We start from the raw sequence: 22,145 nt of genomic DNA, 5'->3' as shown, positions 1-22,145 counted from the left end.
AGAGTGAAAATGCCTCTGTTAAACATCTGTGCACACTGTGGCTCCTTTAATCATCAAGAATTGCATTAAGAGCACAAGGCTGATGAGGAGCGGCTGAGGGACCTGGGGTTGTTCAGCCTGGAGAAAAGGAGGCTGAGGGGAGACCTCATCGCTCTCTACAACTGCCTGAAAGGAGGTTGTAGAGAGGTGGGGTCGGTCTCTTCTCCCAAGTAACAAGTGATAGGACGAGAGGAGATGGCCTCAAGTTGTGCCAGGGGAGGTTTAGATTGGACATTAGGAAAAATTTCTTCACCGAAAGGGTTGTCAAGCACTGGAACAGGCTGCCCAGGGAAGTGGTTGAGTCCCCATCCCTGGAGGTATTTAAAAGATGTTTGGATGAGGTGCTTAGGGAAATGGCTTAGTGGTGGACTTGGCAGTGTTAGGTTAATGGTTGGACTCGATGATCTTAAAGGTCCTTTCCAACCTAAATGATCCTATGATTCTCTGATTCTAAGAGAAAAGAAACAGGAGAAAGTCACTTGAACCACTAATGCCAGGTCACAGCCACATAAAGCAAAAGTGCATCCCTGGACTGAGGGCCTCAAAGCAGACACTTTGCTGAGCAATGCAAACCAGCTGCTTAACAAATAAAAAAGGAAATACAAATAAGTTACCTTGGAAAACAAGTAAGGCACACCCACGGATTCATGTTTTCCACTGGAAGAAGAAACATAGTTCATGTACTAGCTACTTAAGTTGTATTATTTTAAAGATAGTATCAATAAAATGTTAGATTTAATCTTAAAGCTGTTGATTAAAAACACCAGTAAGGCATGTAACATCCAAAATCACGGTGTAATTGCTCACATTGCTTAGGCATAGTACCTCAGTAATATGTTCAGCAGAGGGTAAAGGAAGAGACATGAAGAGAGCAAAAGCTGCAACAAAATAAGTTACTTGGTGGGAGGGGGGTTACTTCGTATAAAATTATGCATTTTACTCACAAACCAGCCACTGACCCTTTTTATCCAACTATAATCCTCGTCAATACTACACAGTTTGAACTGGAACAGCTAAATGTGACCCATCTCGTACTTTCCTCTCTCTAATTATGAATTGCTTCTTAGGATGAACAGCAGTGAGAAACTGTTACAGGTGCACAGAAGTATTGCGGAGAGAAATACAGTACGACCGCAAAGATGGGGATGTACGTGCCTCCAGGATCTGTCACAAAGGGACTGAGCCCCACTTCTCTCACCACTTATGAGCCTTCTGGTGCTCACCCCAAGCTCGGTATCTGATGGTGTGAGTCCAGGTTGATAAAAGCCATCAGCCAGAACCCTTTACAAGATATTATTTTATTGAAAAGAAATATTACGACAGTAAAATTTTCTGGCTCATTTGTCTACTCCGTTTTCTGTACACAGAAAAATACGCACAGGAGATGTATGCTAACACTGGATTGTAATCCTCTGGCTTATCACATCATTGCTGTACAGTGAGTTCAGCTCTGCATGGGTACAAAACAGAACAACCTTCCCTTGGTTTCACATCACAGCTTGGCTTGCACGGACGGGTATGCGTTCAAGAACATTTTGCATTGACAAAGCTGTGTCTGAACCATTTACATATTTGTAATGACTGTCAATATTGTGGTAAAGCCTGCAAAGGCACCAGGACTCCACTGCACAAATGGATCACAAAAACACTCCCCTTCTGATGAGCTTAACAGTGTAAGAACACATGCTTCTGAGTGTCTTTGCTCCCACCATTAACCTCTCATTCAACAAGAGTATCACTTCTAATAACAGTTCATCAGAAGGTGATGATGATTGTGGTTTTATCTTCTGCACAGTTTTGTTCAAAGTCTGTATAAAAAGTGTCCCCTCAATTTTTTTTTTCTTATGGGCACATGGGAAAAGCCCAAGTAGAGCATATAAGCATTTCTGATACACACACCTAAAATTTTACAAGTACCATATGGAAAAATTTTGGAAAGAAAATGTTCTTAATTTTACTATTTTTCTAAATCAACAAAGGAATACAGAATTCTTAATGCAAGACCACTCATCTTTTCATCTTTTAGCATCAAGTGTCATCTGGTGGATTGACACAGAACTGCACTGAAAGCAACCTTTCCTTAGAGCAAATTTTACTAGGGAAGTAAAAATAAACTAAGCAGAGATAGTATTTACCTATGACCTCAGAGATGCAAATAATAGAAGTACAAACCTCTATCAGGTGCAGGTATTTAGAAGAGGATCAGCCGTAAGACTCTCATAACACATCTAGGGATTTGATGGACTTACCTCACTGAAGTTCGGGAAACTCCAGTTATTTACAACTTACTGTCCAAAAGCTACTAAAAAGTATTCAGGGAGATACTAAACAGCTGTATGTCTCCAGCAAAGATATTAAAAAAAACTTAGTCAAATTACTTACTTTATTTTAAAATGTAATCTGAGATCTGTAAATAACTACCTGAATCTGGAACTGGAGCTTTAGAGGAAAACAGTCACCTTCGGTGATATGTCAAACTGTTTTCCCTCATGAGGGGAAAAAAAAATAAGAATTAAAAAAATCAGATGCCTTAATCAAGGCCAATGAGTATGCTGCAATGCTTCAAATAAAAGAGCAAACACTTAACTAGAAACCAAACTTCCTATTTCTTTCTGTGCCTTTTCAACACACATTCTGGTCTCTTCTCTCTAAACCAAGATGAACTACCTCTGACATCATTATTTAAAAAAAAAAATACATCTCCTTTCTTATCACTGAAGAGAAGTAAGAGACCAAGACAAGAAGAGAAGAGAGACTACAACAGACTTCTAATGAAGTGACTTGTAACTGTTTGAAACCACTGCAAAATCTGATTGCTGGAGAAGGCAACCCAGCAACACGGTCCTGTTTGTTGAGGTCTACAGAAGTTAGACTCCATCAAGTTCAAGTATTAATCTACAGTTAACTTCATGAGCAAAGTACACCTTTTGGATACAGAATCAATCCATGCTCTGACGCTCCCTTCCTGTGCCGGATCAAAGGTTTGGACAGAGTATACTGGCCAAGACTCAATTTAAGCCCTGCCAGCACAGCCCCGCCAAGCCGGCTGTCCAGCCCTGCCATGCAGGGCTTCAGCGGGGCTGACGATGGATGTGTCACCACCCCCATTTTAGTTCTGACCAGAGAGCTCCTTTGAAGCAAGTCTCCCAACTTGCCTCACCCTACTGTGTTTTGCTTTGTAGCTCAGCACAGGCTTGGAGCATATGACCTGGACTCCCTTCAGAGGAAATGAAATTAGAAGAGGCATTCAAGGAGTGCATCTAGCACACAACAGCAGCTAACAGGCATTCCATCCACAGGGCCTAACTAGAGCTGATCTAATGTAAAAGCCCTTCAAACACACACAGGGCAGATGTAGGGTCCTCAGCACCAACTTCCTTCCACAGATCCACTTCTATAGGCTGCATTTATTGCTGATATAGACTTAGCCGACACAAGCTATTTTTCCTTTCTTTCACATTTTTAACCTAAAAATAAATGTGTTACCTAAGCAAAAACTATTGCTAAACATTAAAAACGAAGAATACATCCTAACAAGAACAATACCAACTGGAACTGCTTCCTGCTCCTGAACCAGCAACAAAAATACTCCAAGAATTGTTTATGTCTCCCCTACTAACCCAATCCAGTCTTCCCCCAAACCTGACACAAGAGAGAAGCCAACCACTGCAGCATTTTGTTTAAACAAAGTCCAGGCTATTTAGGAGGAGGTGAGAGCAAGCTTCTCAGCAGGGGTTTCTAACAGGCAGCACCCACTGAAAAAAAGTTTGTTAGGGACTGCTCACCTCCACATCCCACGTCACAGCTGCTGTTGATAGACACTGATGCCACGGATAGAGAGCTGATCCATTTGGCTGCAAGGGAGACTATGTGTTCACACACTCTAAATCAAGTTGAAACGTTAAAGGTTAACCAAAACACCAACAGACCCAGTTCTTCATGCAAAGAGCTGCCTTGCTGGTAACAAGCTAGCCTAGATCTGACCCAAGCTTTTAGGCAGCCTTAAAGCTGAGCCTCCCAAGTCCAGCAGGGTTTTCCAGTCAGTTCAAATAACCTAATCCTCTTTTTTTCAGACTGTAAATAAAGTCCTCAACTGCTCCAGATGAGGTAAGGAAGAGACAAAAAGCTTCAATAGATCAGAGGAAACAAAGCCAATCCTCTTCTCAACTTTCTCAATAGCTGTCAGAAGTCCAACTGAGCTGACAAAGACCAAGAAGCATTACCTCAAGGCTCAATTCAAAGGTAGCTGATTCACAGCCAGATTAAGTGCAAGTACTGTATACTAACATCTAGAGGTTCAGTTGTTTAAATTATACAGTGTACGTCAGTACTTGAAACAGGACAAGTTTCTTGTCTTCTGATTAAAAACTGTCAGGCAACTAAGTGCAAAACATGGTCTGCCTAACTGCTTTTTCTAGCTGAAACAACAGTCACACGAGCAGCACCTTACCTCTCAGTAACCTCCTAATTCCATGCCCAGTTGTTTTGGGTGAAATCTAAAACATACTTAAGGTAACTAAGGAAGTTAAAGTATTTATTTTAAAAAAAAAGTAATAATAATCAGTATGCTGCCCCATACATGTACCCCTGGTGCTCTGAGGTGAAGATATGGTCTTGCTATTAGTCCTAGGAGGATAAAAAGCCCCTAACTCTGCATATATGATAAGAGGAGCCCTCCTCCACGAACTGCAGTGCAGTGACAGTGCCAGTGCCAGAATCAAGTTGTGTTACGGCTCAAGGCCCCAGAATGTCTTAACGCAGTGCCAAGGAAAGCCACTTCAATGTGGTGTCTTCATACCCCATTAGGGATTGCAAACCCTATGTTTAGGGGCATGGAAAGAAGCTGAGAGATTTACGAGAATTAGCATGGCTATGTCCAGAGTTTCCTACAACACCCGCTTTTTCCAGCAGAGGAGATCTGTGGTCTTCTGAGGACTCAATTACATGCCAGTTTATTCAATACAAGCAGACTGAACTCCACCAAGGCACCAGCTTCTAGCTAAAGAAATCTTCTCCTGACATACATCTTACAGATTCCTTAAATACACATCTTTCTAGTGTTGCCTTTATTGTTGGTGCCAAGTATGCTGTCTGCCAGCACAGTAGTAACTCAGGCTTCCTAACTCAGCATTCCTAACAATATCAACAATTAGGAGTTTCCTGCAACACCAGCGGAACACTGGTGAACAGCTGTAGAAATGCAGAAAATGCTTTTCTTCTCTTAGACTTGATTAGCCGTTATAAGATGCCAAGACAATCTCTGCTGCCACTGTGATTCCCTGCAAGACACTGAGAATTGCTGCAGAGGAGTCAACGCTTTAGAGTATTCCCCATTGAATAAGATCACCGCAAAGCTCCTTTCTTCTACAGAACCTAAATCCCCCCCACTTTTCAGCATCCAGCATCTTACTTTTCCCACTGCCCTCGTAAGTATATATGTAACCCCGAGCAACTGATCCTTATAGTCACCACAAGAATGACAGATACCTTTGCTGCAATTTTTCCTCGTCTACCAAGTTCACGGAAATCTAGCCTTTCTAGATGTACCCATGTTCTTCATAAGCAGAACCGCAAATGGAGCCTCCAACTAATTTCCATTGTAATGAACTCGCACCCATCTGACAAAGAGGAAAATGAAGGGGGGGGGGGAAGTTTTGTTCCTACTTTAATCTTCCCATTGGAACAGAGGGGTGTAGCAACAGTAAGCATCTGTCCCTGTCATTTCCTGCTCTTATTGACCAAAGTCCGTCATGCCACCCAAACAATAAAACCCGTATCAAGCCTGTAATTAGAGAGTGGAAAAGGTAGCAGAAAAACAACCTATAATAGCCTTGTTTTTTTCCTAATGATATTGATATGTTGAAGAAAATCATTAACTGTTAAGCACCCTAGATCTTAAACGCTGACATTACTTTACAATCTGTACCCTCAAACACTTTTTAAAACAACCTAAGGATTACCCAACATTCGAATATGAAGGAGAGAAAACCCATGCCATCACTTCCAGGGAAGTCTAAATTTGCTTCAGATCTCTAAGCATACTTACGACCTAAACCTGAGCAAAATAAATACCAATATTCTTACGAAGCTGGATATGATTGCAAAGGAATATACTGAATCACCAGAAACTCAGAAGAATCTTTTTTTCCCCTGACAAGACACTGGTAAGCATTTTATCTTCTGCTGTACTAGGTCTGCTTAGTATTGTAGGCCACCTACAGCACTAAAAATCAAGTATCAGTGCTTGTTTTTGAAGTGCCATCCTAAAAACCATGAAACTAAACACGATTGGGCAGAGAGCAGAAAGCATTTCACTGTTTATAATAATCCTGACTACATGATATAAGACTATGGCGTGCCCTAGCTTACAAACATTGCAAGCCCACTTTTAATAGTGGGTTAGCCAACCTGAATTCAGAAGATAATGATCCTTTTCTAGTGGCAAATCCATCCAAGGATCTGGCAACATGTAATACAAACTAAAGCTGAGCTCATATTGCCAAGGATCTGCCATTGCCTCAACCGGGATGGAAGTATTTAATCATGTGTACAACAGATGATGTTATTTTCGAAGGTCTTCTTAAAAAACAAACACACGAAAAACCTCCCACGCCCCCAAAACACTACTTGTAACAAAGATTTTACTGTCCTCCAAGCCAGCAGACCCTTAGCTACCCTGGCCATACCTCAGCCCAGTCTACATGTTCAGCCCTGAAGAGCCAGGTCCTGACTACCTACAAGCTGGCTTAGCAGAAGAGAGCTTAAAGAGTGCTCCTAAATTTGGAGACTAGCAAAAGGAAACAATTCCAATTTAAACACAAATAGTTATTTTTACATGGTCAGTATGACAGAAGTTGAGGGAAGGAAGAAACTGTAAGTGTTTGCATTAACCTTCTGGAAAAGTTACTGTGCCGGGAATGGATTTGGAAGCAGGTCTGCCTGATGGAGCGTGAATCTGCCGGTTTGGACCAAATATTTAGAAGACAATTGTCAGCGCTGAAAAACAGCCCAGAAGGAAGGAAGTCATATTCCTGATTGCTGTCAAGAAGGGATCATGCTGCAATTAGTAGATATTAAAAAAAAAAAAAAAAAAAAAGAAAAACAACCCAAAAAACCCAAAACCAAAAAACCTACAAAACCCAAACCAAAACCCACGCAAGATATAATTTCAATAGTCAATAAAAACTGAAAAATGCATTTAACTTGATTTTAGCCCTTATATTTGGCCTACACGGAGAACAGATTTAATGGGTGGGCCTGAAGAGAGAGCAGAAACACCTACCCATTTAGACCAGCTCCAAATAAGAGACCAGATATGTCGATATCTTTACTTAATATGCTACATATTTCAGCCAGGGCACAGCACCAAATACTGTCATTACCCAACTTCTACAAACACTTCCAAGCTCTCTGAAATTCTGCTTGTAGAAATCCACAGCTTAGTCTATGCTACAAACCCTACATAAACGAGACTTTATGATGACTGCTATTAAACAAACGTAAAAATAACAATGCAGAAAAAATGCAGACTTCCAGTTTTTGTTGGTTTTTTGTTTAAATGAACTAGCTCAAATCCTGCAATTGTGAGATCCAGCATGGAGCTCTTAAAAATACATTTAACATATTTTAAAAGGAGGAGGAAAAAAAAAATAATCAGACACTACAGTTTAATCAATACCAGCAAGTTTAAATGAAGACTCAAGCTCTACACACCATTTTGAATAGGCCAGCTAGGTGCAGGGAGCAGGGACAAATTCAGAGTCAGCTGAAGCGTCAGCTAAAGACACAGCAACACTTTTTCATCACTAAAACCCAAAACCAATAAAAGTCAGAGCACTCTGCATACTCTGCTTCTAAGTGAAATAAATGACAGTCTTCTCTTTTGCATCACTACACCAGACTGAAAAATAACAATTTTGATTTTGGTCTGCCATATGCCTTTTCAGCAAGGGGACACCACTGCAGTCAGGATCATCAACTTAAAAAAAAAAAAAAAAAAAACTTAAACCACCACCAGATTTTCAAGTCATAAAAAATAAACAAACAAAACCAAAATGGAAGTTACAGAATTGAGTTACATTCGAACCACTCCCCTTTTGTAACTATGCTGCCTTTGAAAATCCTAACCAACATTTTAAAAATAAAAACTTCAATTATATTCCACAAAAAAGTATTTTAAGGCCTTCAGTGCAAATGATGATTTTGCAGTATTTTTAGAAACTAAGGAACATGACGTTTTATACATCTTTAATGCATTTCAAAAGACAGATCAATATGAGATACTCAAATGGATATTAGATGAAGCCTCATCTTTTTTTTTGCCCACTATGTGGCAAAATAAAAAAATCAGTTTTCAGTGCGAAGCACCTCCTCAGTAGGGCGCCTGAAGGATTCCCCATAGGATGCGCAGTTCTAGGGAATGACGATGATCAATTTCATTATGTATCATATCCCCACACCCAGAATTCTGCAAGCTACACCCACAGTCTACATGCTCATAGGATTTTTTCCACTGCAAGATAGAGGAACATAAATTCTGGGCGGAAAAAACAAACAAACAGGGAAACAGCAGCACAACTATGCAAGCTATCAAAACTGCATGCGCATGACCTATCTAAACCTGAAGTTTTTGGATTTAAACCCAAAAATTTCAGAGGGCTGAAAGTACAAATGTGCATTTTTTCAATCTGGCCACCAGAAAGATCTGAAGATCAATGCTAAGTTAGCCTGTAACTGTAGCAACTCAGGTTTTATTAATTTTATTACAGACTGTCAGCCAAGCAGATGCCACAACAGAAACACATCTTGGAAAGAGATGTCATCAGGAGTATCCTGAAGGTACCACAGAACTGCAAGATGCCAGGAGAGGTGAGAGACCAAGAACAGTGAGAAATGGGAAAAGCGAGTGGGAGGCTGATGCTGAGCCTCATCGGTAGCACACAAGGGTCCCTCAGTCATCCTGGAGGGGGACAAACAGGTGACCAGGGCTCAACAGGAGTTTGAGGTTCATCCAAGGAAGCTGATGGAATAAATCAGGAAACAGGAGACAGGATAATCTAAGGTGTTTGGCAGATTTAGAATATACTCTTAGCAGCTGAGACCTGCGTGGCTCGGAGACACAAGCAATGTAGGTGCAAAAGCAGTAGTGGAAATCAAATAGCCAAGTTTAAAAACTGTGCTCTCAGGGTTTAAGATCTTTAAGCACAGTTCACCAAGCCATTCCCAAATTACAGGCACTACCTACGGCTCCTGGGTTTCCCACCCTCCATCAAACAGAAGACAAAACATCACCCTATGGAGGCTCTGCTGCCATAGATAATCATTAAGCAAGATCCTGATCAATTTTCAACAGTGGTTCTGTCTGAAACCTAATTCAGCAAGGAGGGAGGAGAGAAAAGGCAGCGTCAAAACAGGGCATGCTGTGCTCCAGTTGGAAGCAACTTATCTGCAGGCTTCTTACTGCTTTGGCAGAGTCAGCTTAAATTCAAAATGCAACATTTTGCCTGTGCACACAGCAGCGGGGCTGAACATCCTCCACCTCCCCAAGTTTATTATCAAAATACAATGTTTTAACACTTTAAACATACAAGTAAAACAGTGGCACCACGCTGTATATATTTTCTCAACAACTAGAAATGAACTTTTTTTTTTATAATACGTACTAACAACCCTAAATCCGTTACCATCTGTAAGAAAATTTGTTTTTCAGCGGAGGCCATGGGTTCTGCGAGTTTATGAACCCTCCTGCTTTAAGACACAATCCGATTTTTAAACAATTGGGCATGGGGGGAAGAAGGGAAGAAAAAAAAAGAATAAAACTACCTCTTGATGCCAGCTATTCCATAACCATTTGCTACAAAGTTTTACACTGCTGAAGCAGTGGCTGTGGCCAGGGGCAGAGCTTGAACCCTGGACTAGATGGACGATTAACACAACAGTTCCTTTACCCTCAAAATTTGCTTCCACAGTTTCTTTGTCCTAACAAGAGGATTAGCAATTTTTAAAATAACTTTTGGGACTTGCATGGTCTGGGAAATACAAAAAAAAAATTAAGACTATCCTTTCAAGTGAATAAGAAAAGCATCTGTTCTGCATTCCAAGTGAAGCAACTTTTTCAACTGCAAAACCATCAAAATCAAGCAGCCGTAGCTCAGACCGACGACTCAACTGCAACAACTCCAGACAGTGTGGATGAGACAGGCTTTTTTTTTTTTTAATTTATTTTACTATTTTGAGGAAATCTTACTCTCCCCTAGCTGTGAACGCTTGAACCTCCATTAATAAACTAGGAATGGCAAGGCAAGACAGGTAATTGCTTAAGCTGAAAAAATTTTTAAGAAATTCATGTCTCAACTGCATAATAATTAGGGGGGCTTGTTCCCCCCAACTTTGATATTTGGCTCTGCGTTTTTACAGCTGAGAAATAGGCTGTAAGAATTTCAATAGCAATTAGTAAAACAGATTCAGGAGGGCTCAGCAGGCAGCACTGTTTGTTCCTCTATGGGAAACTTCACTCCGAGTGAACAACTCCCGCAGCCGGTGGGAGCGATGCACGGAGGTGGCACACCTGGCTCCAACAGGAAATTGGCACGGCTGAGATCTTCCTCCAGGCAAAATTCATCCACCCCCAATCCGGGGCCTTGCAGATATTCAACAAACAGGGAAAAAAGGGAAAAAAAATGTGAATAGAAAAACCATATATGCAAATGCAAACCGTAACAGTTCCAACATGTAGCTATATGCTGTTACAGCCCGGGGGCTAGACCTTTAATCAGTGTAAGTTATTGTAGCTTCAACTACAGCTCCAATAGATCTGGGCAGAACTGCGTCAACCAACAGTACAAATTTAGCTGCGGGGGCACAATCCCTTTTCCTGTCAAATTTAAGAGGGAACACAATAAACAGTTTGCGCTGGCTTCATGCATTCAGCTCTCCTATGCGAGCGTGTGCTCTGCCGCACTCCCAGCAGCTTGCCATCAGCAACACTGCAGCTGCAGTATTTAGCCCAAGGGACAGACCACTACCGTAGAGCTCCAAACATAGCCCCAAGCAGTGCGTCAGAGATAGGCCAGCGGAGAGGGAGCTACATCGGTGTTCAGCCTCTGCTGAGAACCCTCATGAGAAGCCTGCCTATTTCTCCCACAAAGGGTGTGAGAACTGAGTACATTGTCATCCTCTTTCTTTCCCAGAAACGGTGCAGCCAGCACAGGGCATGCTGTTGGACGACAACGGTAAAAATCTAGAAAACAAAAACACAGGAGGCTGAGATCTGCTGGTATTTTCATCCATTGGTTTTGGGGGAGATCACTCCCTCCGTTGCCTTATTTATTCAGTCCTCTGTTGTTCTTTCCTTTATTTCTGCAGTGTTCACAGGTTAATTTCAAACAGTGTTTTGTACAGGCTTCCTCTTTTACAAATTTCAGATTTCTTAATTAATTTTGACTTTAAAACCCTCTTTCTTCAAAATCTCTTCCTACACCCCTTTCAATGTTTTTTGCATTGTACTCACCACTTTTTCCTTCTTCTCCATCCCAGTCTTCCCTTCTACTACTCCATTCCCTTCAGTTTTTACACAAACATTTTTATTCAGCATTTTGAAGATGTGGGTGAAATTCAAATCACAAGCACCCATCAGATGCATAGGGCCAGTGGCATGAAATATGGTATCTCTGCAAATCTCATTCTGGAACACGGCAATGTTTGTGGAGTGACAACCAAAATACACTGAACAGGTGACTCCTACCAAACATGGTAAAACTGTATTTGGAGGCTTCTTCAGGCTTCCTTTCCCCACTCCTTCCCCAGCCCCAATGTTTGGTACAGTAACTTTCACCCTGTTCCAACCTCAAGGCCCAAAATGATTGCTGAAGTAGCAAGAATTTCATGAATGTAAATATTTGTTCAGGGTTAAGTTACCAAGAGAGAATTTCTGCTCAGAGCCTGCAAGCTCAAAAAGAGAATAAAAAGAGGCCAAGAGTTTAAGAAAACTAGAGCCTAGTGTTAAATTCCTTCATTATAGTCAGACACCTGCCTGCTTTTCAGAAGTCTAAAATGAAGAGGAGAAATCTCTGACATCCAAGCGATGTCTAGATGTCTCCCTGCCTTCCAAAAACTACTGGGACTACTGGGCTCTTTGGACTTTTAGAAATCAAATTCTTTAATATGAAGGCTGGTAGCCTCCAAAAGTCTCCATCCAGATTGCCATGATGATGTGTACAGATGTGCATGCTGCATGCATACACTGTACCCAAATGGTCCGTCCAAAGCATAGAGGTTGGGCTTCCAATAACAGGCTGACATCTAACCAGAGACCAAAGTGTCAGTGTTTTAGCCTTTCACATTAATTAACCAGCTCAATGAGTAGCATAAATTAACAGCAGAGGTAGCTACACTTAAAGCAGTGGCTCTGAATACTTCAGCAACAGAATATTCAAAATGCTTGAAGAGAGAAAAAAGGCAAATATAATGCAAAATTGATTCATTCAGCAGTTCAGCATAAAAATATTCTCTCCTTGAATCTTCATTAAGCCAAAGAATTTCTAAGAAGCAGCACCAAATCAATCTCTGAAGAAATTCAAGAACTAGAATTATTTTTCAAAAGGAGATGCTTCAGCATTTTAAAATATAATTTAAGTAATACAATTATTCACGGCCATACTGAAATTCACGAGGACCTACAATGTTTAGCAGTTCCTCGCCCCTCACAGCAGTTGCCAGTGGTCTGCTCCATCCCTCTCTGTTAACGCCTTGAAGATTCTGCCATCCCAAGAGCTGCCTTTTCCAACTACTAACAACAGATTTGAAGACCATAAATTGTACATTACTCTGTTCACTGCCTCATGACAGCTTCTCACCCAACGTCAGAAGCTTGCTTCAGAACAGCAATCGATACTTCCAACACATTCAAACGGACCATAGAAGCCTGTGCAATTTAAAAACTTAGAAATGGTTATTCTTGCTTTTAATAACACTAGGCTCTCTAGAAATTCACCAGCATTAAGGTAGACACAAAATTTGGTATTGCTTGACACATTTCCTCAAGACAAAAAAGCTCCTTCTCCAGGCTATTACTGCCCAACACCAGTACAGAGTGGGACCCAGGAAGGTCCGTCTGACCAGCCTCCCGCGGATGCCATGCAACAGTAAGCCCAGACTTCCCAGTCCCACCACCAATGCACATTACATCGTTCAGGCAGTACCAAGTGTCTTAACACAAGAGAAAAATCCCATTTTAGCACTTCTGCAACTTTTTTATGCTGACAGTTGACTGTCAAAGAGCCACGGGTTTTTAGAGTTTATAACTAAAACACTAATCATACTCAGAGGGAGAGAAGACAGACAGAGCAAGAAAAGTATCCTGATGATATCTGAAGGGTTATTCAGACAGCCCAGCTCCAAGGTAGGAACCTCAACCCTCAGTAAATGGAGCTTCTGGAGGTGACGAGTTGATGAAATCAACTCTCTGAGCCCCCCAAGGACCCTGCAGGGAATCCTGCATGAGACGACGGAGGTTATACTATGCAAACAACCTCCTCTCCCCAAGCTTCCTGCCCAATTCCCCACCCAGTCCTCCCACAGCAGTTAAATCACTGGCTTTCTGTCCCACACCAGGGTCTTAGGCCTGGCCAAATAATAAGAAAACTGCAACCCAGAAAACAAGGAAGTGGGTAATACCAATAAACTCTGAAATACAATTACATTTCATAGAAAGACGAAAATAGCCACAAAAGTCAGTGACACCAGAAGAAAAAGCAGGGAGAACAGCATTTTGAGAGGTAGCGGTCAGGGACCACAGAGGCAACGTGCTTTAAATAATGTCATTTAAACTCAGTAACTTAACCCTGAGAAGCCAGGTCACAACTGCACATCCTGGGTATTTCTCATAGAAGTACATGGTGACTACTGCCAGAAAGAGCAATGGCCATACCAATGAGGGAATGGAGATGAACATCAGGCTGTCGCTCCATTTAGCACTGCAGGAGAGGACACCGTGCATTAGCATTTCTTCTCTGTGCTGGCTGGTATAGCATTCACCCCGTATCAAGGTAAAGCAAACACGCAGTACTTCAGTACCAGAAACTCCTAATGATAGCCAGTACAGATAAGGTGAAAAGCCACGAACTGTGAAATAAAATTCAAAGACCCATAAAATTTTAAGACATTGCAAAGTGTAAAATGCAAATGTAGTTATACTAAACCCTGCTTTTAGGAGATGGCTGGGGAATGGGAGGGGGGAGAGTAGAGGGAGGGGCAAAAAGTTTCACTGGAAGCACTTTCCAGTGTACCTCCACTATTGTTCCACCAACAAAGGCCTTCTCAAATTTCAATACTCATAACCTCCAAACCAGCCAGAGTTTCGTGCCGTGACTGACTGCCTTCCAATTACCGTATGCTCCAGAGAACGCAACACTGAGTTGCAAACATCTATTCCCAATTTCACGGTGGATTTGCACGGTAGAGGTCCAGGGTCCTGTGCTCGGGGGAACCGGGCTCGGTGCTCAGTGGGGAGTTCGAAGGGATTGGCAGAGGACAAGAAAATGAAAGACCTCGGAGCTGGTGGTGGGTATGCAGCATGGCTTGAGAGCTGCCACATGACGGAAAGAACTAGCTGAGGAGTTCTATGATACTCCCTCATAATTTCTCTCTCCTCTCTCTCACTTGTACCTTAGTCCACCTTATCTCAGGCTCTCTCAAATTCTGCCTCTGTTTCCACATCTGAAAAATATATGAAGTTATTTTTTTACTTAAAAGGCACTTTCAACTAGTTCAGAGAATTTGGAACAAGAGATGTATTTTGCAAACGGTATCAATATTCATCATTATGCAAGAATCGTAAACCAAGGTCTCTCAAGTGAAACATTCATTTTCACATTAAAATTTCATAACACTGACAAAAATGAATACCGCAGTAGTTATTACTACTTTTAATCTGCCACACTATTTACTCCACTCAGACAAGTTAACATCTACATAATCAATAGCTCAAATCTCTAACACAAGACCTGTACCCAGTCCTGGGAGCTAGGAGTATTTATTACTTAGGTTTTACCAGCCACCTCTTTTAAATAGTTTCAAATTCTTTGAGTTTTCAGTATTTAGTAAATGAAAAATATTTAAAATGTTTACAAAACAGCTTTAAGAAGAAAATTAATCTCACTCAAAGCATTGTACTATTTTACAGCTTCAGTAGAAACCGGTGTACAGTCAGAGAGGAAACAAAGTATTAATCACATCATTGTTGCACTTGCACTCTGCCCTTTCAATTCTCATACAGACCACTCAGTCACACTCACTAACCAAAGCAGGACCATTTGCACCAATATTACTAATGTTCAATAATCTTAATGAGATCCCTAGAACAAAAAAAAAAGGTACAAACAATTTGAAAAAAAACACACATTCATTATTATTGAGCTGGGTCGGTAGTAACAGACAAGCTCCAGTCAGGAACATCCAGTGTCTGTTGAGCTGGACACTTTACAGACACATGGAAGACAAAGCTGTTCCCAAAGACCTCCTACAGAAGTTAGTTGTTCATTTTTCATTGACAACCAGTGGGAAACACATGGATTTTAGATAGCATTTCAGAAGGCAGCAGTCCCCAAATCACCCCATCTCACACAGCTTGTTTGAGAACATGGCTTCCCCAAAACCAAACACATAGCAACCTGATCAGGGCACTTGGAGTATAAAACCCTTGGGATGCTTTGAAAAACCCAGCCACAAAGCCTGTCTTGAAAACACTGCAACGCTAACAATGCACAAGTAAAAAATCATCACCTTGGATTCTGACTTCCCAAGTCTTTCCTTCCCCGTGTCCCAGGGTTTTGACAACCCGCTTCCACAGCTACTGACCTAAGATAGTCTTCCTCATTCTGGATCACACTACAGAAGCTCATCCCACACAAGAAGCCACGAGGACCATCACCACTCTATTCTGATTCCACCATTTTTATTGGTTTGAACATAACATCCTCTCTTGCATCTCTGAGACACTTCAAGAAAAAATAAGGTTTGAAGTCCCAAGCTCCTCACACATTATCACCTCAGTTGACATTTGGAGTTTGGGGGACATCCTCAAGAACTCTGCGGGTCAGTATTTCCCATGCCGTTACTACACCATACTGGATTTCCTTAAGGAAAGGGCAACCTGGTATCAACCCCCTATTTGTCTTCCCTGTCTCTGTGGAAGATACCTGACAGGACTTGCATCTGCACATTTGGAAAGAGGCAAAGCACCTCTGGGAAGAGCGAGTCCTGGCTTCATTTTCAGCAAGAGTTTTAGACATACAGTTAAATGCAAGGAGCTGCACAAAAGGGGACTGGACAATGGCAATTCTAGCTCCATTCAAGAATGGTTTGAGCCAGGACTACAGAAGCAGGGCACATTTGATCAAAGTCACAAGGGCAAGCAAGCTTAGCCTCTACAGACTTCCATTAGATCACCACACTTGAGGCACCGTAACTCTGAAAACAGAAATAACTCTCTCACTGAAGACAACCACAGTCAACAAAACTACATACTCACGCATACGGTCAGATATGTATAGCACCTATCTACAAGCGCCTAATGTGAGAGCCCCACCTCCTTCTATAACTAATTGAGAGAGAGGCTGCTAACAGGTATTCCAGCTCCTGCAGGCTCCAATCCATGCGGGAGGACCCGTCTCCAAACTTAACGTACTGAAGATTGGTACCCGAGTAGTTCAGGAGGTGCCAGAAGTCAGATTGTCTGAATACCCTTAGATCCAGGGCAGACGGGAAACCTCAGCAGGTCTGCAACTCATCATAATCTTTCTTGGGTTGATCCATCCTTTACCTACCCAAGAAGCAGGGCAGAGAACTTCCATTTTTAAAAAATAAGGATTTATTTCTTCAAAAGAAGGAATTCCTTTAAACTCAATTTCATTTTTATCATTTTTTGCTAGCTTTATTAAGGTAAGGAGACATACAATAAAAGAACTGGGTCGTAAATGAGCTACATCAGGAACAAACCCAGCTTGCTTATTTCAGGGTATGATTTTATAAACACAGTTCTCCTAGTTTGAGTATGAACTGTATAACTAAAACATCCTAATAGCATTGTGAAAACTAGCTTTATATTAAAAATAAACTTCTTATAAAGAATGCAAGAATAGTTTTATCAATGGATTTGTCACCCTACATATCCCGTTTACATTCTGCATACTTCTCTGCTTGGACAACAAAACCAATTCTGGTCATTAACAATTGCCAATAGTCTCTTCCACTCTTTGGTGCTGCTGCGTATCAGGCACTGCAAGAAGTGGTTAGTCCCAGATTCTTTTAAATTGTAGAGCCATTTTCCTTTGTGTTAAAATTCCCTAAAGCTTGCATGGGAACTAAGGTAGAGTATATGCCTTTAACATAGTTTAACCACTCTTAATATTTGGAATGGAAAATGTGACTTAGGTACTGAGGTTTAAAAAACAGCTACGATGTATGCAGCCAATTTTCTAAACATGAATCTCATAAGGTTTTTTTAGGTTTTTTTTTTCCTTCTTTCTTTTTCTGCATGAGAATGTAGGGCTTACATGAGACAGCCAGCTAAATGCAACAAACCATTATGGCTCAGAGGTTTCCAATTTGGAACTAGAAATGGTTTACATTATGAGTACTAACGGCTCCAAAAGGTATTTAAGAAGGAGAGAGTGGAGAAAAACTTGGCATTTCATAAGTGCCTAAATATGGATTGGCAGGAAATAAATTTGATCTATGCAGTTAATAATAGTCTTACTAAAATAAGTGTTTAACAGAACCGGTTTTATGTGGTTTTAGGAGAACTAAAAATATATTTACACAGCTTAGTACTATATTTACACAAAGGTGCAATCTCTGAGCATTGTCAGCCGTGCAGGGACGAGGCTCTCCTAGGTGCTTGCAGACAACCACCAAGTTTGCAAGGGAAGCACAGCGGTGTAACTCCCCGCAGCCAAGGCTACACCTCCACGAAGGTGGAAGACCAGGGCAGCAGCATTTGCCAGCCCCATCTGAAGAGCTCAGGCCTAAAGAGGGCTGGTTTGGACCCCGCTGAGAACGGGTTTGCGTTCGAAACACACCAGCCCGCTCATGGGGGGAGGGAAAAAAAAAATAATTAAAAAAAAAAAAAGTTAAGCGTCGCCCCGGATCTGTTCAGGCTGCTCCGCTCCAGGCCGGGCCCCCGCCCCCGCCCCGAGGGGCAACCCGACCCCCGCGGCCCCGCCGCTCCGGGCCGTGCCCGGCTGCCCGCTGAGGGGCAAGGGCGGGCGGGGAGGAGCGGGCAGAGGAGGGCCCCGGCGCCGGGCGCAGCCGCCACTACCGGGACCGGGACCGCCGGGGCAGCACCCGCCGAGCGGCGAGGGGAGGGGGCAGGCGGGGGGGGGCCGCGCAGCGCCCGGGCGGGCCGCGCTGCCCCTCCGGCCCTGGCACACCTGGAGCGGGGCCGGCCTCCCTCCACACCCGCCGGAGGGACCCCGCGGACCCCACCCCGCCGGGACCCCCGCCCGCCCCGCTGCGCTCCGCTCCCCCGCCCGGGCTCCCCGCGGCCCCTGGCCGCCCCAGGCTCCGCTGAGGAGAAAACTTGGCGGGCGAGCGCGGAGCTCGCACGGAAATCTCTCCCCGGGGGCGCGGGGGACTGGGGGCGGCAGACGTGCCGCCGCCGGGGCACCTCCCCGGGCGGGCAGCGGGGCCCGGCCCGGCGGGCGCAGCCTTACCCTCCGGCTCCATCTGCTCCCGCCGCCGCGCTCCGGCGCTCCCCGAGCTGCTGCGAGTTGGGCCGGACGGCGCGCCGGGCTGAGCGGTTACAAAGGCGGCCGCCGAGCGAGGGGGGTGGGTTTCCTCTCCCTCCCACTGCAGCTGCATCGCGCCATGAGGCGCCGCGAGCGGGACAAGGCGCCCCCAAAGGCGGCGGAGGCGGGAGGTGCTCCCGCCGCCGCTCGGCCCCGCGCTTCCCGCCCCGGCTCGGTCCGGCCCAGGCGGCCAGCGGGACCCGCCAGGAGGGACCGCGCCGGCTGTCGGGGGACCAGGTGCTTGCTCCCGGCCCGGGGGCGGCGGCGGGGGAGGAGAGCACCCGCTCGGCCTAGCACTTCGTTACGGCCGGGAGGCGGGGGCCCCGCCGCAGGCCGCGGTGGCGGGGAAGGGGGGGTGGGGGGGGTCTCCTTCCCGCCCGGCCCGCCGACCGGCTCTCGCACCGGCCGCGGGGAAAGTAATGTCCACCACTTGCGTGGCCCCGGGGTACAGTGCTGCGAGGGGCTCCCGCTGAGCCAAAAAAAGCCCCGTGCTCACAGAGGGCCCCCTCACGCAAACCGGGTGGGCTCCCGGAGGCCCGCCCCGCTGGACGCAGGCGGCTGGGAGGAAGGGGCACACAGGCCCCTCGGGATGCCTGCACACAGCACAGAGGGGGTTCTCCCTGTTCCGTTGGTCAAAAATAGGAAGCATCCCCAGGACAAAGCCCAAAATCGCGTTGAAAGGGAGGCTTCAGAAGGCTACGGGCTCCCGCACCAGCTGTTGCCTTCAGAGCCAAAAGTTCTTTGGTGTAGCAGCTGGGGGGCAGCTGTAGGGCATGTGGCAAGGCCCAGCTGAGACCGCACGTCCCAGGGCCGTGGATGGCTCCCCAAGCTGGCATACTGTCCTTCATGTACGTGTCGGAGACCGATTTGGATACGAGCCCTGTTGTTTGGTCCCCTCGGACAACCAACCTCTTCCCACCTCCCAGAACTGCCCCCCCCCAAGCCATAAGGTCTTTCAGGGCTTCTTGAAGAGTCAGGCCAGGAGATGCCCCCCAACTTGCTGCTCTGTGCCTCGGTCAGGGCGCAGGACGTGCTGGGAGTGATCACAGCTGAGCGGAAGGGTGATGCTCTCCTTCGGGGCAGCAGGTCATTAATGCAGCGCTGGTGAAGTGTGCTGCAGAGGAGAGATGACCCTGCCTTTTCAGGTGAGGTACGTGTTTCAAGGAGAGCTTTCTGAGAGTTAAGATCTTCAGCTCCTCATTGCAAGGAGCAAATAATACTGAGCAAAATGAAGGTATTAAGCTTAAAAGCATATATTAAGCAATCTGTCTCTGAAAGAACCCAACCATGTAAAACTGTCTTCACAAAGGCATTTACCTTCAGGAAAAAATGCAAAACAGCAAATTCAAAAGTTAACTATGTTGGGCTTTAGTCTATTTTTTATTACCCAGTAATTGGTCATTGCTCCTTATCTTTCCCCAGAAAAGTTCAGCTTTGATGTAGGCCCCGTTACGGAAATACACTTTTGGGTAACTTCAATAGTGTGGTGGAATGGAAGAATATTTGTTAAATTTCTTTGGACTAATTACTCCAGAATAAAAGGAGTAGCTGTTCTAGAGTACCTCTATGAATAGGGTCTAGTTAAACCAGAGTAAGAAAGCAGATTCATCAGTAATGAACCAGCCTGGATTTCTTGATGTTACTTTTGAAATCCTACCTGTAACTTTCAAAATCCTATCTCAAAGCATTCATATACATACACAAATTTAACATACAACTAACGATTTCAGAGATTAGACTCCCTGCGTTTATTGCTGTATGAAATGGTGATAGCTCCCTTAACTTAGTCCTGTCCTTTAGGACAATGAGGCACATCACCTCTAAAGTGCTTTCACCAGAGCAGATCTGAGCTTACCAACTATTGCTACATGGTTATCGGATATAGCTGTTCAGCAGCAGAAACAAAAAGTGTTGAAAATTACCCAGGTTCTTTGCTCTCAAGAAAGCAAGGTCCATGCTATAAAGTATAAAGCTGAGACAAACAACTGTTTATTTTAAGCATTTAAGCATATTTGATATAGCACCAGAACACCAAATAACCACCGTTCTTTAAAGGATTGTTTTATTTCCTGTCCAATTCTTTCCCCGCCCTAGCCAGCATTTTGGTTTGATTTGGTTTTTTTCCCCAAGAATTAGAGCATTTTTCAATGTAGGTGCTCTCAACTCTTACAGTCTGGGCATTTGCAATATTTAATTTGTATCTCTGACCAGAATCAGTGGAGTAATTCTGGAGGGAGTTTACCATTTAAGCAAACATTAAATTACAGCCATTACTTTTGGCCAGTTAAGATTGTAACAAAGGGCCAGTATAAGTTTCTTCACATCTAAGAATAAGTCATTTCTTCAACCAACGTAAGTAATTTGGAGTCAGAGAGCAGTTTCAGTAGATAAGCAACAAAGAAAAGAAGGGCTCTTTTTTTGCAACTTTGCTAGGGAGTTGAAGGAATAAAAGCTACTGAGAAGGTAGGCTGACACTACCAGCAAAAAAGCAGAACCATACAGGATTGATTTTAGAACAGGAAGGTGTTTGCTAGGATATTTCCTCTAAATATTGTAAATTTTCCCCCCTGAATTGAGAGGTATCCAGTCCTTTAAAAACGTGAGGAACAAAACCTGGAATTGTGCTTTGCGGCGTGGTTTATGACTCTTCAGTAAATATGACTCTTCAGTAAAAGCATAGGACTCAACCTTTTATTGAGTTGCAGGCTGTAGATCCATATCTAGCTATGTTAAGCCCCTTCCTCCTAACCTGACTATCTCAGGCACCCAAGCGGTTTCCCTTCAGTCTCTCATGAAGGAAGTCATAATAGGAACAAGTCCGTCTTGTCAACATTTCTGTCACTTCTGCTGTTCTCAGGCTTAATCTTAAAGAAGTCAAAGCTCCTATGAAATAGAACAGAAACTGATTGGCAATCTTCTGCATTGAACTGGATCTTGCTGAGCACCTTAAGGTCTTAGTTTTATTTAATCTTATTTGCAAATGCAAATTGCACTTTGTACCCAGTACAACATACTTCTTTCCTTTAAGCTTTGAAGCATTGGGCAATGTCCATTGAATGTGGTCTTTATCGTGGGATATTTTTTATTGTTTTCAAACCCTTGATGTCTAATGCAAGGGTAAGAGAAAAGGGTCAATAGATGCAGTGTAAGCAGTTAGTAAAGTTCACACAAATACTCATTCTTTCTCCCCCCAAAAAGAAAAAAGTTGCCTGTCATACCACATTAAAATTCTTTTACAAGAAGAGCTCTCTCAACACAAATTAATTCTCCCTCATGGTAGGCTTTGCAGTTAAATAAGGATTACCATTGCATGCCCAGGAA

The 22,145-nt window shown here is 43.6% G+C and overlaps 1 protein-coding gene across 4 annotated transcripts in view; it reads right to left on the bottom strand.

Moving 5' to 3' along the window:
* FGD3 (FYVE, RhoGEF and PH domain containing 3) overlaps window positions 1-19,325 on the bottom strand; it is a 113,459-nt gene extending 94,134 nt beyond the window's left edge. For 2 of the 4 annotated variants that reach the window (XM_075514085.1, XM_075514086.1), the window contains exon 1: window positions 18,750-19,321. In XM_075514085.1, coding sequence (XP_075370200.1) covers window positions 18,750-18,897 — 148 coding nt within the window. In that variant the 5' untranslated portion in view covers window positions 18,898-19,321. Of the gene's footprint in view, window positions 1-18,749 lie in introns of all 4 variants that reach the window. The other 2 variants (XM_075514088.1, XM_075514083.1) reach the window with 2 other exon arrangements.
* Window positions 19,326-22,145: the final 2,820 nt, after the last annotated feature.

Source organism: Mycteria americana, chromosome 11, assembly GCF_035582795.1.
Source record: "Mycteria americana isolate JAX WOST 10 ecotype Jacksonville Zoo and Gardens chromosome 11, USCA_MyAme_1.0, whole genome shotgun sequence".
NCBI classification, from domain to species: Eukaryota; Metazoa; Chordata; class Aves; order Ciconiiformes; family Ciconiidae; genus Mycteria; species Mycteria americana.
The sequence above is the reverse complement of the archived record's forward strand: the minus strand, read 5'-3'. Positions and strand labels throughout refer to the sequence as shown.